The sequence below is a fragment of the Peromyscus eremicus genome, chromosome 3, assembly GCF_949786415.1.
Source record: "Peromyscus eremicus chromosome 3, PerEre_H2_v1, whole genome shotgun sequence".
Classification (NCBI taxonomy): domain Eukaryota; kingdom Metazoa; phylum Chordata; class Mammalia; order Rodentia; family Cricetidae; genus Peromyscus; species Peromyscus eremicus.
Genome location: NC_081418.1, coordinates 133,726,123 through 133,744,742, shown reverse-complemented (window position 1 = coordinate 133,744,742; position 18,620 = coordinate 133,726,123). Strand labels below are relative to the sequence as shown.

Below are 18,620 nucleotides of genomic sequence, written 5' to 3'. Positions count from 1 at the left end.
CACTGCTTCCTCCCACCTCCTCAGCACGTCTCAAGTGAATCAGCTTTCTTGTGGAGCGCTCTCCTTGGTAGGTGATTGACAGGCCCTGTTGTACTAACTCTTAAGATAGCAATGGAGCTAGACAGTGGCTGTGGCGCACGCCTTTAGTCCCCGCACTTGGGAGGCAGAGGCAGGTGGGTCTCTGCGAGTTCGAGGCCAGCCTGGTCTACAGAGCAAGTTCCAGGAAAGCTACACAGAGAAACCCTGCCAAAAACCAAAAACAAACAGACAAAACAAAACATAAAACAAAACAACAACAACAAAAACCAAAAAAGAAGAAGATGGCAATGGTGTGCAGTGTTCTAATCTCCCGGTCAGACCAGAATGCTATGTCACCACCCAGGCAGAACTCAGATTTCATTCTTTTGACAGGAGGAAGTAACTTTTCTTTAACAGTCCTCAACAAAACCTTGACAAACTCCATCTTCATATATTTTACAACCTAGGAAGGGCACTTATAATGCTTTCCTTCCTAGTTTTACCAGGAGAGTGGGAGTTGAGGCCTGAAACTGTTATCAAGGGTGTGTGCATAGAACTTCATCCCCAGCGGTCTCCAAGCCACAGAGGTAGGCAGGCCTATGGAAGTCGGGACTGTGCTAGGAGGCAGGAATTCTGGGACAGAAGGAAGCTAGATACAAGCTAGAGTCATCTGGGAAGAGGGACCTAGAGTGAGAAAATGCCCCATCAGATTGGCCTGTAGGGAAGTCTGTGGGCATTTTCTTGACTTGATGATTGATGTGAGAGGGCCCAGCCCACTGAGAGCAGTGCCCCTCTTGGGGAGGTGGTTCTGGGGTGTATAAGGAAGCAGGCTGAACAAGCCAGGGGGAGCAAGCCAGCAAGCAGCATCCTCCATGGCCTCTGCCTCAGCTCCTGCCTCCAGGCTCCTGCTTGAGAGCCTGCCCTGACTTTCCTCAGCGATGGAGTGTGACCTGGGAGTCTAAGCCAATAAACCCTTTCCTCCCCAAGTTGCATTTGGTCGTGGTCTTTCTCACTGCAATAGACACCAGACTGGGATAAGGCCCTCGTGGGAGTCTCGGGTCTTGAGAGGACGGTCTCGATTCCGAGGGATGACGCTGAGCCCCAGGGGAATTGGTAGCCTGACTTGACCCAAAGTTCTGACAACAGAGGCAGTGGCTGTGGAGAAGAATAGCACATTGACTTTTTAAAATTAGGGTTTAAAAATTCAGGAGTGGACTTAGTCATCCAGTTAACCTTCCCTTTAAGAGCCCCAGACCAGCACACTGTTATCTGACTCGAGGCCAAGGTCTCTCTGCGTTTGCATCTCCAGGTGCCCCTCCCTTTTCCAACAGAGATACGGCACAAGAGCAAATGAGAAGAAGTAATCAGGAAAACCACAATATTCTCCCTGGGTCACACTGAGGCCTTTCAGGTTACAGAAAGTTTCATTCTCTCTGACCTCTGTACTGTCTTCTCTCCCAGTCTTCCTTGAACTTGAAGGAAGCAGGAAGCTTTGTAAATTTAGATGTCACCAGAAAATACCTGAAGTTTATTAAACTCGTGAAGTTTCCTGTCACGAGTGTTCTGCTCAGCAGAATTGATGGTTCCTGTGGCCACGGGCTTCCTCCCCACGGAGAACGAAAATCCAGATTCAACTTCCTTCCTCATTTGCATAGTACCAATATCAAGTAATACTCACGCTCAGGAATGAGTCACTGTCCCTGCAGCAGGCTGTGGGCACACCCGGGGAAACGAAGTCCAGGCACACAGCTGCCAGAAGCCATTCTTGCCGCGTAAGCTCCGGAGGAAGGAGTCCAGACACCGCAAGATGAGCTCCGAGACAGGTGAAAAGGGATGCCAGGTCCTGGCAAGGCGGGCAGTCGATTTTCTCCTCTTTACTTTGCTTCTTTCTATATAGATTTTTGTCAGGTTGCCCCAGGCTGGTCCCCAACTCCTGGCCTCAAGTGATACTCCTGCTTCATTTAGCCTCTTGAGTACCTGGGAATACAAATGCCTGCTCCCATGCTTAGCTTGGGTTCACGGTCTTGAAGAGTGCGTATAACCTACCTATGCTTGGGTCCCTGGGTGCTTTCCAACTTTCCTATTATGATGAATACATTAATGCTGTTCTTAAGATGAATTACTATTCTGATGAAGTGTTTATACCTCTTAATGATTTTGACAAGTAACACTAAATCAATGTTGGTTTCATGGCAACAAAAAATTTAAGTTAGTTGTGTCTGCTGATATAGGCTTATAATTCTAACTACTTGGGAGGCCGAGGCAGGAGAATTACTAGTTGAAGGCCTTTGTGCATTATAGGGCAAGTTCAAGGCCAAGTTGGGCAGCTTAGTAACAACCTGCATTTTAAAAAGGTAGGAGAGCTGGGGGGCTGGCTCAGCAGTTAAGAATACTTGCTGTTCTTATTTGATTCCCAGTGCCCACACGAGGCTGCCCACAACTGCCTGTAACTTGAGCTTCAGTGCTCTCCTCTGGCCTCCACAGGCATGTGCGCACGCACGCACGCACAAACACACACACACACACACACACACACACACACACACACACACACACCCCTTTAAAAGCTTTGTTTTAGCTAAGAAGAAGAGTGAGGATATAGCTTAGTGGTAGAGAGCTTGCCTAGAGTATGTGAGGCCCTGGGTTCAATACCTCAGTCCTGCCCACCCTTCCACCCAGAAAAAGGAAAACTATAACTAATTAAGGTAAAACAGAAGTAGCAGCATATGGTCTATATGCTGGTTGACTAACTAGACAATGACTAATAAATGTTAATCAGGTGTGGTAATTGCCGCCTGTAATCTTAGTAGTCTAGAGGCTGAAACAGGAGGGTTACAAGGAATTTGAAGCTAGCCTGGGCAATATAATATGTTTCAGACCAGCCTAGGTTACAATATGAGATACCCCCTACCCCCAAACAAACAAACAAATGAACAGTCTGGGGATGTAGCTCAGTTGGTATAGATTTGACTAGCATGCCGAAAACTCTGGGTCCCACCCCAGCACCACATACAACACACAGACATGGTGATCCAGGGCAGTGGTGAGCCAGGGCGATGGTGGAGCCAGGGTGGTAGTGAGCCAGGGCGATGGTGATCCAGGGCGGTAGTGAGCCAGGGCGATGGTGGAGCCAGGGCGATGGTGGAGCCAGGGCGGTAGTGAGCCAGGGCGATGGTGATCCAGGGCAGTAGTGAGCCAGGGCGATGGTGAGCCAGGGCAGTGGTGAGCCAGGGCGGTGGTGGAGCCATCTGGGAAGGAATGAACCCTTCCTTCTGTAGGCTACAGTCAGGGAGACAGTGGTTCTGATAATTACAAACCAGATACAAAAAGCTGTAAAAAAAAAAAAAATAAATAAAAAAAGAGATCAAAATTGTCAGGAGCAAAAGCACCGTACTGTAGACAGATTTTTCTTTTGGGCCACCACCTCACAAAAAAATGACCTGGAGATTTATTATTATTTATGAAAGCTCAGCATTAGCTTAGGCTTGCTTCTAACTAGCTCTTTTAACTTAAATTAACCCATATTTTTAAATCTACATTTTTTTTGTGGCCCAGTTACCTTTACTCTGTACTGTCCATCATGCTTCCTCTCTGAGTCCTCTCTGTCCCCAGAAGTCCCACCTAATCTCTTTCTGCCTAGTCAATGGCTGTTCAGCTCTTTATTTTTTATTTTATTTTATTGTTTTGGTGTTTTTGAGACAGGGTTTTTCTGTGTAGCTTTGGTGCCTGCCCTGGATCTTGCTCTGTAGACCAGGCTGGCCTCGAACTCACAGAGATCTGCCTGGCTCTGCCTCCCGAGTGCTGGGATTAAAGGCATGCACCAACACCACCTGGCTGTTCAGCTCTTTATTAAGCCAATCACAGTGACACATCTTCACATAGTGTAAAGGAACATTCTACAACACCCTACTCAACAGTTTACATACGGTGGAAGTGAAGTTCTTCCAAGGACAGTTGTCTGTGGAAGATGTAATCATGACAGTGCTTCATAAACCCTTTCTGTCCTTAAAACCTCTGACTCTGGAAAACTGGAGAATATACCGAGAGCAGCACAGCATACAATTCACCAAGAAATGGCCAAAATGGAAGAACGGCAAAATAGCCCACTGACCAGCAGCACTGTAGGGGACACCCCACCTTACCTGCTTAATAACCCACTGACCAGCAATGCTGTAGGGGACACCCCACCTTAACTGTTTAATAACCCACTGACCAGCAATGCTGTAGGGGACACCCCACCTTAACTGCTTAATAACCCACTGACCAGCAGCACTGTAGGGGACACCCCACCTTAACTGTTTAATAACCCACTGACCAGCAGCACTGTAGGGGACACCCCCATCTTGCTTTTACTGTTAATAACAGAGACTATTCTATATCTGTAGGCTGGAAGTATGTAATCAAACTGGACATTCAAAACATCTGATGAGCATTGACGAAACTCGGGACCTTCCACATTGCTTTGTTTTAAAAGCAGAACTTTAAACCAAGTTGTGTGGGATTCTGAAAAAGTTTTTAAAGTTACAAATTATTATTCACCGTTTCTATTGTTACGGCTGTAAGAGTTGAGAAGCAGCTTTCATGGACGTAGGGTCTCTCTGTGTTTATTAGAAATCCAAGTTTGAAAATAGACTCTATAAACCTTGAATAAAGTATGTTCAGTTTGTACAGTAAACCCAGAACAAACTTAAAAAAAAATAGAGGCGAGAATATGCTAGTAGTAGATATTAGTAAAGTTCATTCACTCATTATTCAATACTTTGCATTGCTAGCTACTGTGTGTTGGGTAGAATGACAGCGTCTGGAATAAGATAGGCATAATCTGTATCTCATAATTTCCAAATTGTACCTCTTGGATCCTTTGAGAAGTGACTTTCCCATTAGACTAATTTTTTTTTCTTCAAGTTGGATCTTAAAGTGTAGCCTAGGCAGACCTTGAACTCCATCTCCTCATGCTACAGCATCCAGTATGCAGGGATGAGAGGTGTGGGCCACGGTACTGGCTTCTATTTTCTGATATGATTTATAGATTTGGGTGTAGACTGAAATTTCTCAGTTCTGCCTGGCCCTCCTGGGCAGCAGCCATTTTTATAAAATGATCACTCAGAGGCTTAATATTAATTATGAACTCTTTTGTCTATGGCTCAGCCTTATTTCTAGCTAGTTCTTACATCTTAAATCAACCCATTTCTATTAATCTGTATTTTGCCACATGGCCATGGCATTACTGGTCTGCTGGCATCTTCTTCCTTGGGTGGCTGGATGGTGTCTGCCTGACTCTGCCTTTCTTCTCCCTGTATCTCTCTTGGACTTCCTGCCTGGCTATGGCCTGCCTTGCCACAGGCCAGAGCAGCTTCTTTATTAACCAATGGTAGCAACACATATTCACAGCGTACAGAAAGACTATAGCATTTGGGAGACTAGAACATGTGAACTGGGGTGTTATTTAACAAAGCCGTCTCTTGGTTTACAGGTCCTGCAGTTGTTGATCCTACTCTGAGGTAAGACAGACATAGTGTCTCCCAATTCAATCATGCAGAAATGGACGTTTAAAAATTACAGGACTATTGTTTGTTTTTCAGTGTGCAAATTTGCTTGTCTTTATTAAATAGTTAAAAAAGTGAATCTCAGCCACTTGTGAAGGGGACAGACAATACTTATACTTACTGTAAAGAGAAAACTAGAGGATTTTTGAAAAAAATAAATGAGTTTATTTGCTGATTTTCTTTTTACATACTCTAAAATTAATTTTATTATTATTATTATTATTATTATTATTATTATTATTATTTTGAGATAAGGTTTCTCTGTGTAGCCCTGGTTGTCCTGGACTCAGTCTATAGACCAGGTTGGCCTTGAACTCAAAGACATCTGTCTGCTTTTGCCTCTTGAGTGTTGGATTTAAAGGTGGGCACCATCACAGCCCCATTCATTCCACATCACTTTAAAAATAATGTTTCCTATATTAACGTTATTCTGGATATCTGGCTTTCACATGCCATGCTTGGGTGTGCTGAGCGGGAAGTCTCATGCTCTAATCAGAGGGATTTTAGTGGTGCCTCTGAGCAAGCACTGAGGAGTCAGCCCGCCCCCATGTCCCTCTCATCCCCCTCCCATTCTCCTCCCATCCCCCTCCCATCCCCTTCTCTGCCCCCCACCCCCACCCCCAGTGTCTTTAGGGAATGAGACATGTCATTGTGCCTCTGTCATGTGGAAAATCAGGTTGCCTGGTGACACACAGAGGTAAACATGAGCATGTTTCAACCTTTTGTCTTTTTCTTATTTATTTAATCTGCCATTGTGTGTTTTAAGAGTCTGTTTTGCTTCTTTCTCTTTAAGAAAAAGAGAAACTCCTAACAGTCTAACCAGCTACATCATTACCATTAAATTTATTTTGTTTTGTAACTTAGAAACCACCTACAGTATGGCCCACTTAATAAACCAAACAGGAAATGCCTTGTGTGAACGGGGTTGTGGATGATAAAAGTTTAAAAAGCTGGGCTAGGCGCATCTTCCTTGCTTTAGGATCCCCTTGTCACCTTCACATGAGACGCTCACTCTAGTGTGAGTGAATGCCCAAGTGCTGATGTTTTACCAGCACTGTGTACCTGGTCCCTAGGATCCATCCATGCTCTGCCCACTCTCTGGCAGAGTTATTACCTATTCGTCGTCTACCTGTCTGTCTATCTATCTATCTATCTATCTATCTATCTATCTATCTATCATCTCTCTACCATCTATCTATCTTCATCAAGCTGCCCTAGAAACCAGAGTTAAATCCAAAGGCTTAAGTCCATGGTGAAGCATTGTTTTCTCAAAATATTTCTCAAGAAGCTCACTCACTATCTACCACACGGGCGTGCATTTGCCTTTTCCTGTTCCCCACGGGCCCCAGGGGGCTTTCACACCTGAAGGGTCCTTTTCTTGGATGTGCATTTCTCAAGGGAACGTGAGTCTCTGTGTCGGTCTCTGGTGTGGCCTGTGTTAGTTCTGAGAGGTCAGGGCTAAGGGTTAAGTCCTGATAGCTGTTTTCCCAGTCTTCTGCTGCTTCTTGTTGAGGGCTCTTTCTGAAAATGATCCGTCAGTTTGTTGGTCTCTGAAAAACTGCATTTTTATAGATCACTTAGAAATGGTTTCAGCAGACTTTATTTACTTAGTTTTATTTATTTTATGTGTATGAATGTTCTGCTCACATATACATGTATGTCTGTGCATGCACCATATGAATGCCAGATGCTGGATGAGGCCAGAAGAGGGTGTCTGATCCCAGGGATCTGGAGTTACAGATGGTTGTGAGCCTCTATGTGGGAACCAAACCCAGGTCCTCTGCAAGAGCAGCCAGTGCTTTTAAACACCGAGCCATCTCTCCAGTTCCCAGACTTCTGTTGCTGTTGTTAGTTGACTTGTTTTCATTTTGCTGATACATCCTTGGGGATCTGAAGTTCTGTTCTCAGAGTTCCGACTCCAACTGGTCCAGATTGCAGGGGAGGGGTCGGGAAACTACAGTTTTTGTTTTGTTTTGCATTTTCACTCCGTTAGCATTCTTTATCTCTTTTTGCCAGAACATCTCTATTGTAGCCGGAAGGTTTCTGAGGTCCCGCCCAGCAATAGGTCTCAGGTTCCTCTGGTCCCACCCGGCCCCATGGTCCCTCAGCCACTTATAAAATAATCATTCAGTGGCTTAAAATTATTTACAAACTGTATGGCCTATGGCAGGCCTTTTGCTAGCTAGCTCTTATATCTTAAATTAACCCATTTCTATTAATCTACGCTTTGCACATGTTCCGTGGCTTTATTGATCTGCTGGCATGTTGCTCCTTGGGCGGCAGGCTGGCTCTCTCCAGACTCTGCCTCTCTCTTTCTTGTCTCTCTCCTTGAATTTCCCGCCTGCCTCTAAGCTGCCTTGCCATAGGTCAAAGCAGCTTATTTATTAACCAATGAGAACAACATATATTCACAGCGTACAGAAAGACATCCTCCAGCACTCTGTGATTACTGTGATTGGGTAGAACTCCTATATCTTTTGTTTCTGTTTAAATTACTGGTACTGTAACAGGCCCCCAGACCTTAGCACAACTGACGCCATGATGGAAGTACCATTCAGGCTTTGGAACCCAGCATGTAGGCAGCACCACCTGCCAAAAAGAGAACCGAGACCTGAGCCGTCAAAGTCCATGGTTCTGGGGAAGCCTCTAATGTACCAAACTTGCCTTTTGGCTTCTGGAGTTCCACTTCTGGCTAACTGCTCTTGCTACTGAGATGTGTCAACACAAGATGTGGCTTTTGTGCTTGAGAGGCTCAGGCTTGTGCTTGGATCCCTAACACCTAGTGTAGTGGCTAACAAAGACTTCCATGGGCTTGGACCTGTGTTTGAGAGGTCTTCTCTGGTGGATAGCTCATAACATTGCTGGAAATTTGGGGGATTCCTTCCAGAGTCTCCACATGGGGAAATCTGGGTTTCCATTGGGACTGGATTCTTAGTCATGTTTATAAAAGGATTTAAGATGGGCTTTAAAAAAGTGCAAGAACAATTTTATGAGAGTTTAAAAGAAAAACCTCAGGACGGACGAGCTGTGAATCTCAGCAGCTGCCCAGAAGGGAAGACAGAGGAGAGAAAGAGAAAACTTTGGTGATTTAAGTCAGCCCGGAGGTCAGCCACACGGGGGGGGGACAAGCAGCCACGTTGTAGAGGGGAGCTGTAGAGAAAGAGCCGAGCCTACCGTATTAGGGAGGAAGGCCTGCTTAGGCTCTGACCAGCATCGGAAGAAAAAGGCAGAAGGGGAGAAAATCGAAGTTTTCCCGAGTCAGGATTAAATACATTTACAATAATTTCATCAGTACCGTTAACAAAATGCAGTGACGAGGGAGTCTTTGAAACCAAGGCCGCCGCATAGGAGCAACAAACTGCTGCCCCTGCCCCTCCCTTGGTTAGAAATGGGTTCCTTCCCTACTCACCTACACATTAATAGCCACTTCTAAAGCTGTGCCTTTGGGGGAAGACAGTCATTTCCACGTTCCCATTTTAGAACTTCCCGGAGCCCTTTTCATTCCTTTCATTCAAATCCCCAAAGCTTTGTCCCTGGCAAACCCCGGCTCCATAGGGTTCCTTGTTAAGTTCTAGATAATGTTTGAAGAGAGCCGCAGCCGTAAATATCCTGTGGCCACACTCTCACCCTTCCCCAGCCAGCTCCCAGCCCAACTAGTCAAGGAGACCTAGAGTCAGCGGTGAGTGAAATACACACATGCCATGGTGTGCTCTCCCTTCTTAAAATGACACTTACTTAGTGCGTGCGTGCGTGTGTGTGTGTGTGTGTGTGTGTGTGTGTGTGTGTGTGTGTGTGTTTGCGGGGAGCACTGTGCATGCTTTGGCACAGGCGTAGAGGTCAGAGGACAACTCTTGGGAGTCTCTTCTCTCCTCCTACCATGTGGATCCTGGAGACTGGACTCAGATCATCAGGCTTGGTGGCCAGTGCCTTTACCTGCTGAGCCATCTCCCGGCTCCTGTTTTTGTTTTTGAGACAGAGTCTTGCTGTGTAACCCAGGCTGTTCTTAGACTTGTCATCCTCCTGTCTCTGCCGCCTTAGTGCTGAGATTCTATGTGTCACCATACCTGGCAATCTGAAAGATAAACTTTTAAGAGAAGGCAGAGAGTTATGTCAGTTGGTGGGGTACTTGACTACATGCATGAAGCCCTAGGTTCCCACACACCAGTGATTCCTGTTCTTTGGGTAGAGGCAGGGATACCAAATGTTCAAGGTCTGGCTGGGGAGATGGCTCATTGGATACAATGCTTACCGACCAAGTACAAGTATCCCATTTTGGATTGCCAGCACCCTAAAAGTCAGGCCTGGTGGCGTGTTTCTGTAACCTGAGCATTGTAGAGACAGAGACAAGTGGATCCAGGAGGCTTACTGGCCAGTGAGCTCCAGGTTCATCGGAAGACTCTGTTTGGAAAAATAAGGCAGAGGAAGATGCCCAACATTGACCTCTGACTGCTATACATGTACGTATGAGCAAGTGCATGTGGACATATACATGCAAACACACATTCACCACACACACACACAAACACACACACACACACAATAAATAAAATAGAAATAGAGATCAACATCATCTTCAGCTCCATATCAAATTCCCAGTCAGCCTGGAATATGTAAGATCTGTTTTTTGGTTTTTTGTTTGTTTGTTTGTTTGTTTGTTTGTTTTTTGTTTTGTTTTGTTTTTAAAGCATGAGGAAAAAGGTTTCTTAGACTGCATGGGAGTCTTTTTATGTTTCAGGAGAAGAATTGAACCGCAGGACTTTGAGGTCTTCTTTGACCCGAGAGAACTTCGCAAAGAGACCTGTCTGCTCTACGAGATCAGCTGGGGCGGAAGGAACAGCGTCTGGAGGCACACGAGCCAAAACACCAACAAACACGTTGAAATCAATTTCATAGAAAAAATGACTTCAGAAAGATACTTTTCTCCATCCGCCAGGTGCTCCATCATCTGGTTCTTGTCCTGGAGTCCCTGTGGGGAATGCTCCAAGGCCATTATAGAATTTTTGAGCCGACACCCCAAGGTGACTCTGTTTATTTATGTAGCCCGGCTTTATCACCACATGGATCAGCGAAACCGGCAAGGACTCAGGGACCTCATTAGCAGAGGTGTGACTATCCAGATCATGACCGAGCAAGGTAAAAACCGAGTGTTCCTGAGAGAGTGGTGATGGTGTTGGTGATGCTGGGGTGAAATCCCAGAGGTGAAAGTTCAACATAAAGCAAAGAGGGGAACCAGGTCTCACCTTCACAGCAAAGGATTGATGAGCAATAGTAACTCGTTCCTCTACTCCAGGCACCTCTGCCCCCTAGCCACCTTAAATGAACCTTTTTAGGGAGCGTGACCACCTCTAGCAGCAAATAGGCAGAGTCTTTACATAGAGCGCATGCTCTGTGGTTGTTGCTCCTGGGACTTGAAGCCGAAGCCTTGCACGTGCTAAGCATACGTGAGAGGCAATCAAGAAACTACTGAGCTACATCCCTGATCTTTAGTGTTTATTTCGACAGGGTCCTACTCTGGACTTGACACGTAGCTCAGGCTAGCCTTGACTTTGCAGTTTTCCTGCTTCAGCCTTCTGAATGAATGATTGCAGGCATGAACCACTGTGCCCAGGTAGTTTTAAATAATGTACCACGGTGTTTGTGAAATGAACCAAATTGTGTGTTTCTTAGAGTACTGTTACTGTTGGAGGAATTTTGTCAACTACCCACCTTCAAATGAAGTTTATTGGCCAAGGTACCCAAATCTGTGGATGAAGCTGTATATACTGGAACTCCACTGCATCATTCTAGTAAGTGACTTTGGCTTTTTGTTTGTTTCTGTTTTGAGACGGGGTCTTCTATAAGCTGTCCTTGAACTTGCTATGTAGCAGAAGATGACCTTGAATTCCTGATCCTCCTATCCCCACCTTCTGAGTACTGGGATTATAGTCTCATGATACTATGTCTGGCTCCCTAGTAAGTTCCTCCTCTTCCTCTTTACATGCGTTTCTGTGTGTCTTTATGATGGCTGCTACCAGTGTGCAGGTGCCTGCAGAGAACCCCCCCCCCCCCCCCCAGCTGGAGTTAGAGGTGGCTGTGAGCCACCTGAGGTGGGTGCCGGGAACTGAACTCTGGGTCCTCTACCGGAGCAGTCTGACCCTGTATCCGTTACTTTGTATCGCTGTGGTAAACATCATGACCAAGAGCGGCTGAGAGGAGGAAAGGTTTACTTTGGCTGACAGATCCTGAGGTGGAGTCCTGTATGTAACGTTGGGGAGGCAAGGTAGGGGGTACAGAAAGCTGAGAGATTACATCTCAGCCCTATGTAGGAGCCAGGAGAGAGCTAACTGGAACTGGGGAGGGAGGTGACTATAAACTCTCAAACTTGCTCCAGTGAGTGATCTATCTTCTGAAACAAGGCTTCATGGCCTCAAAGCTCATGAGCTTCCCAAACCATGCCACCACCAGATACCATGTGGATATTTCTTCCACACCACCACAGTGTCCTCAACCACTGGACTGTCTCTGCAGACCCTCTCATGAGCGGCCTGCCTGCCTGCCTGCCTGCCTTCCTTCCTGCCTGCCTTTTTGTTCAGGGTCTCACTATATAAACAACTCACAGAGATCTGTCTGTTTCTCCTCTCAATGCTGAGACTAGGGTGTGCCCCACTCCCGGGATCTTTCTTGTATGTTTATTTAAGGGGTGGGGTGGGGGCAGACCAGAGCCCTGACAAGCTCTCCCCGGCAGCCCTGACAGACACCAGGCCTTAGTTTCAGTTTCGATTTACTGGAACAGGGCTGGAGCTGAGCAAGCAGTTTTCAGGGAAACCACAACTCAGGGGCAACCAATCAGCAAGCATCGCTCAGCCTTCTGCTGCTCAGCAGGTGTCCCTCTGCCTTGGGCTGGCTCAGCAGACTCCCACCAGACTTCTGCAGGCTAAAGATAGCTTTCCCTACCCTGCCGCTGGAAAGTCCATAACCACCTTAGAGTCTCTGACCAATAAGACCCCCAGATAATCTTTCCTCCACGTATCAGCCCCAGACTAGCCCCTCCTCCTTGCAAGTCCCTTAACTCTGCTTAAAAGGAGCTTACAACCTGCTCCAGGGGTCGCCATTTGCCACCCCAACATGTTGGCAGTTTTTTAATAGCCACTGGTGGTCTTCTTTGGGACTTCTCTCAGACCCTAACACAGGCAAAAATTTTGCTGCAAAAAGAAGTGTCCTTTTTTGTGTTTCTCTTCTGAGGATTTTCCCATATACTCTCATCTCATTTTTTTTTTTTTTTTGCATTTATACTTAAATTTGGTTATTTAACTAGCTAACTCATCTTAAAATGAGAAACAAGATAATCTGAAATCAGGCATGATGACACACGCTTGAAATCCCAGCACTCAGGAGACCGAGTCAAGAGGACCCTGAGGGGTTGGGGATTTAGCTCAGTGGTAGAGCGCTTGCCTAGCAAGCACAAGGCCCTGGGTTTGGTCCTCAACTCTGAAAAAAAGAAGAAAAAAAAAAGAGGATCCTGAGTCCAAGGCTAGCCTGGGATATAAATATAGTCTGTGGCTCCAAAATCCTCCCCACCACGGTCAAAACCAGCCTCCTTCAGTGGGAAGCAGGTAGGGGGAGGAAATGGGTCAGTCAGTGTAAGGGGTAGACGGGACACACAGTGATTCCGTTTTCTCCTTCCCATCACGGTCACACACCTCAGTGTTCCAGGCTGTCTTGTTTCCCCTAGAGGCGGAGGCCAGTCACGCTATGGAAGAAAATGTGCCTCGTTTGGATTCTTGTCCAAATGGTAGCTCAACTGAATCCCAATAAACATTTTTAAATGTTCACAGTAATAACAGTGTTAATTGTTACCGAGGATAAAATCAAATCTTCTTTGTTTCAGGGACTTCCGCCCTGTTTAAAGATTCTAAGAAGACACCAACACCAGCTTACTTTTTTCACACTGACTCTTCAAGGTTGCCACTACCAGAGGATTCCACCTCACATCCTTTGGGCCTCAGGGTTGATATGATCTCTGCGAGTTGGAGATGAATAAAACGACTCCTTGTATGTGTACTGTTTTGACAGCAAGCCATGATGACCCACTAAAAAGCGACTGCCATGAAGAATCTAGAAATCGAACTGAGGCTAACACTCTTGGGTAGAGTACTAGTTATACGTGTGAGGCCCTGGGTTCAATGCCTAGAACTTCCAGGAAAACAGAGAGAATCTAGAATTGAGCCAGGTATGGTTAATTACAAGGTCACACTCCTGTAATCCCAGCACCAGGGAGGCAGGGGCACCAGATCTCTGTGAGTTCAAGGCCAGCCTGGTCTACACAGTCAGACCCAGGCCAGCCTCAGATTACACAGTGAGACCTTGTCTAAAAAACCAAAATCCAGAATCCAGGAATTGAAGACTTGAGTAAGGTGGTGCATTCTTATAATCGAAGTAATTGAGCGGTAGAGGCAGGAGAATGATAAGTTGAAAGTCATCTTGAGCTACACAGTAAATCTGAAGCCAGCCTCAACAGATATGAACTTCAGTGTGCTAAGTCCTTTGAGTTATGCCAGCAGCCACCACCTCACCAACTTGCATAACAGAGCTACTCAGACCAGCTCATTCGTTTGCCTGCTTGCCCCTCCAAAGACCGCCATGGCATACAACAGCCCCCTGGGCACTGGAAGAGGCTGGACCGTACTAAATTCTTACATTTACATTTTGAAAATTGTATTTATTTATTATTATTATTGTGTGTGTGGAGGGGGTTGTGTGTGCATACCATGGCACCCCTGTGGAGGTCACAGAGCAGCTTTTAGGGTTCTCTTTCTCTTTCTACTATTCATTCTGGGGAATGAATGAAGATTGTTAATTCAAAAAAGTGATTTGTTATTATTATTTTTTTTTTACCCCTGAGCTGTCTCCACAGTCCTATATCTATACATTAAACAAATGCAGTGAAAGATACCATTTATCAAGTGTTATTGTGTTTGTTTGGCTCCCAGGACCCACTGGAGTTTGTCTGTGAGAAAAATGAGGACCAGATGTTAGTCCACATGGGGATCAGGGGTTCCCACCTCCTTAGAGCCAAACTCAGCATTTTCTTGCTTTGGTTTGTTTCTATTTTGAGACAGGGTCTCAAAAAGCTTCCAACTCACTATGTAGTCATGGATGACCTTGAACTCCTGAGCCTCCACATTTTTTGTCTTTTATTCATCCACCTGTCCATCTGGGATCTGGAACTTGGCCGTGGTCTCTCTCTCCAGCCCCCTCCGGCTTGGCTTCTGCTCTCTTCCGTGTCTGCTGCTTCTTTTTTTTTTTTTTTTTTTTTTTTTTTTTGGTTTTTTGAGACAGGGTTTCTCTGTGTAGCTTTGCGCCTTTTCCTGGAACTCACTTGGTAGACCAGGATGGCCTCGAACTCACAGAGATCCGCCTGGCTCTGCCTCCCGAGTGCTGGGATTAAAGGCGTGCGCCACCACCGCCCAGCGAGTCTGCTGCGTCTTGTCACAGAAACTCTTCAGGCTTTGAGCATGTTCTCTTGACTCCAGTCTCACACTTCTATCTTGAAAGACATCACAACTGTATCATCGCTTGTTCCTATAAAAAGGTTTGTATTAGGCACGGTAGTATACCCTCTGATCTCCGTACTCCAGAGGCTGAGGCAGGAGGACCACGAGTCTGAGGCCAGCCCTTGGGCTATCTACTGAGACTCTGTTGCAAACAAACGATCAGTCTAACAGAAGAGGGAGCAGGGAGATTGCTTAGTGGGCAAAGGTGTAACACAAATTGCTAAATGGTCTTATTAATAAGAAACCCAGAGCCAGATATTGGGGTAAAAGCTGAAAGGTCAGAGAGACAGAGCAGCAAGCCACTAGTTCTTACCCCTACGAAATCCTCTCTCCCTATGAGCTCCTCTCTCCACCATGTTTTATCACTTCCTCTCTCCGCCCAGCTCTATCACTTCCTGTCTGTCTGTACAGACCTCCAGACCTCTATGGTTAACTAGTGGCTAGCTCCTCCTTCTGATTTTCAGGGAAGCTTTATCTGTTAGAGCACAAATAAAATATCACCACACAAAGGCCATAGCCCTACAAACCCAGGCAGAAAGCCAGGCAAAGTGACTTGTGTCCGGGATTAATGAAACCAAGGACCGTGGACTGAAATCTCTGAATCCATGAGCTGAAATAAATCCTTCCTCTTTAAATTGCTCCTCCCAGACACTCTGTCACAGTGAAGAAAATAGTGACAGTGGGAAGCAAAGGCATTTCAGCAGGTAAGGGATGAAGTCACTTCCCAGGTGCCCTTTCTCAGGGAGTATTTGGAGGGTTTACTACATTAACCCAAGGAAGGGGGAATTACTGGAAGCCAGGACATAATTCAGACAGAAGGGAAAAACAAAACCCCCAGCAGGACAGTGAAAGAGCAGTAACGGGATAATGTAGCCGCAGAAAATAACTGTGGAGAACTCCCGTGAGATCAGAGATGTGCTCTGGGTGCATCTTCAAAGGTGTTTCAGAAGATTCAACAGGGCATGAAGACTGCTTAGCTGATGGAACAGGAGGAGACAGCCAGCATGTGAGGGCATCTTCCCTCTGCTCCCTACTCCCTGGTGTGAATTGATGGGCTCCACCACACCCTCCCCACCACAACACACTGAACCTTTACAACCGTGAGTCAAAGTGAAGCTCTCCTCACTTCAAGTTGGCCTCAGGCATTTGGTCACAGTGATAATAAACTTAATAAAGGAGTCACTCAGCTTAGAGCAAGGCATCGAAGTGATACAGAGAGAATACATTTTTCGAAGTTGAAATTAAGCTGGGCTTGGATAACAATACCAGTAACTCTGTAGCCTAAGGCAAAATGATCTTAAGTTCAAGCCTGGCTTGGGCTACAGACTGAGTTTAAAGCCAGCCTGGGCAACTTAGTGAGACCATGTCTAAAAGTAAGGAGTAAGAAAAGGGCTCAGAATGGAGGCCTGTGGTCAAGATTTATCTGGACTTTGAATTTAATTATTTCCTACATGTTTGGCAGTGTTAAGCATCACCAGTATTTTTTTTTTGTTTTGTTTTTTTTTGAGACACGGTCTCTTTATGTAGTCCTGGCTGTTCTAGAACTCCCTCTGTAGACCAGGCTAGCCTTTAGGTCAGAGATCCGACTGCCTCTGCCTCCTGAATGCTGGGATTAAAGGAGCGCACCACCACCGCCTGAATAATTAATGTAGTCTTTAATCTCCCCTAGTAAATAGCATTTTGAAGTAGCCCTCAGCTTCCTGGGTTCAAGTATGGAAAAATGGATGGTTAGAGTTAGCTTGATAAACTGTAAGATAATTTTTCAGAGTTGCTAAGTTTCTATCAGATGATAGGGATTGTCCCAGGGCCCTGCACAGACAAATGCTCTACCATCTAGTTATACCACCAATCCATACTAGAATTTTCAAGTCCCTAATGAAACCAAGAAAGGAAGAAATAGCTCTTGCGTATTATGTCAGTCACTATTCTAGTGCTGTGAAGAGGCACATGATCAAAGCAATTTTTTTTTTTTTGAGATAGGGTTTTTCTGTGTAGCCTTGGCTGTCCTAGAACTAGCTCTGTAGACCAGGCTGGCCTCAAATTCATAGAGATCCACCTGCCTCTGCCTCTCAAGTGCTCTCAAGGTGAAAGGTGTGAGCCACCACCTCCTAGCCTAAGTAAAACAATTCTTATGAAAGAAAGCATTCAATTGAAGGCTTGCTTACAGTTTCATATGTTTAGTTCCTTATCATAGAGGGAGCATGGTGGCATGCAGGCAGGCACTGGAGCTTGTAGCCAAGAGCTACATCTTGATTCCAAGGTGTTTTGGGATATATGATAACACTGTGAACCCTGAGTTTTCATTTACATTAATTAAATAAAATCAACCTTGGGTCAGGAGGAGGAGCAAGGCCAGGAACTAGTTGACAGAAAGTAATCATAGAGAGTCAGGGAGGTGTCTGGAAGATGATTAGAGAGACATACAGGAAGCAGTAGGGAGGGACTTTGAGTGGGGCAGTCTTTTTTGGTTTGGCAGAGCAGAAGGACACTCTTTTTTGGAGATACCAGCAAAGAGGGAATGTCAGCTAGTTGCTCCTCAACCTCTTAGAGCTAGCAGGTTTTCACCCCAGCCTCCAACTCCCAAGTCTTATTGATAAACAGAATGATAGAAATTTAGTTAAAACTACATTTGGTGGCAGGGGCAGGAGGTGGATCCAGCAGGACATAAAAGTCCCACCCGGCTGCTGCCAGAGAAGTGGGCTGGAAACTGTGGAGCTGTAATTACTGGCTGGAACAGCAGTAGATAGATTCAGGTGAAGCTGCTGGGCCAGGGATAACACAAAGGCATAGACAAAGAGAGACTGTGCCTGGTCTGGGCTTTTGAAACTCCAAAGCCCAGCAACACACCCATTCCAACCTGGCCACGCCTCCGAATCTCTCTAATCCTTTCAAATAGTGCCACTCCCTGATAACCAATCATTCAAATCTATGAGCCTATGGGGGCCATTCTTATTCAAACCACCACAGGGATGTAGATCAGTGCCACAGCACTTGTCTAGCCTGTGTGGGGCCCTGGGTTTAATTCCCAGAACCACAAAAAAAGATAGATAGATAAAAAGAAAAAGAAAAGAAAGAGAAAAGAAAACGAAAGAAAGAAAATGCAAAAGAGAGAGAGTGTGTCCTTCCCTCCACCTTCTAACGATGTGATATTCTGGTGTACCCTTTTCTTCCCTGCCACGTGTCTTAAAATAGTAATATCCATCCATTACCACTCTTCATCTTTTTATTCACAGCACCCACATTTGACTCCATTATTCCTAAAAGTTTGACATCTATTACATGCTTCCCCCACCTTTTTTAGTTTTTGCTACATTTTAAAAACAGAATTAATTCATTTTACTTTTCTGGTATAAAAGGGGCTGTAGTAGCCCCAGCTAGAGCCTGAATCTTCTGAACAAGGGACTCGGGTGTGAGTTTTCACAAGGTGGTCAGTGAATTCCTGATAGGGAGACTTAGTGGACCGTCTCTTTGCAGAGGACAAGGTTGAGTAGTCATAGGTCTGGAGATGCATCAAATATGGCGT

The 18,620-nt window shown here is 45.6% G+C and overlaps 1 protein-coding gene across 1 annotated transcript; it reads left to right on the top strand.

Moving 5' to 3' along the window:
* The first annotated feature begins 3,189 nt into the window (after positions 1-3,189).
* On the top strand, positions 3,190-14,324 carry Apobec1 (apolipoprotein B mRNA editing enzyme catalytic subunit 1). The gene is made up of 4 exons (XM_059257113.1): positions 3,190-3,224; positions 10,300-10,697; positions 11,232-11,350; positions 13,432-14,324. The coding sequence occupies exons 1-4, from the start codon at positions 3,190-3,192 to the stop codon at positions 13,558-13,560; spliced, it is 681 nt and encodes a 226-aa protein (XP_059113096.1). The 3' UTR covers positions 13,561-14,324.
* The last annotated feature ends 4,296 nt before the right edge of the window (positions 14,325-18,620 follow it).

Excerpts from the sequence above, each read along its gene's own strand:
- Apobec1 (XM_059257113.1), top strand. The coding sequence starts at position 3,190 with ATGGTGATCCAGGGCAGTAGTGAGCCAGGGCGATG. Across the intron at positions 3,225-10,299 it reads AGTAGTGAGCCAGGGCGATG|GAGAAGAATTGAACCGCAGG; the intron begins GTGAGCCAGGGC and ends TTTATGTTTCAG. Across the intron at positions 11,351-13,431 it reads AACTCCACTGCATCATTCTA|GGACTTCCGCCCTGTTTAAA; the intron begins GTAAGTGACTTT and ends TCTTTGTTTCAG.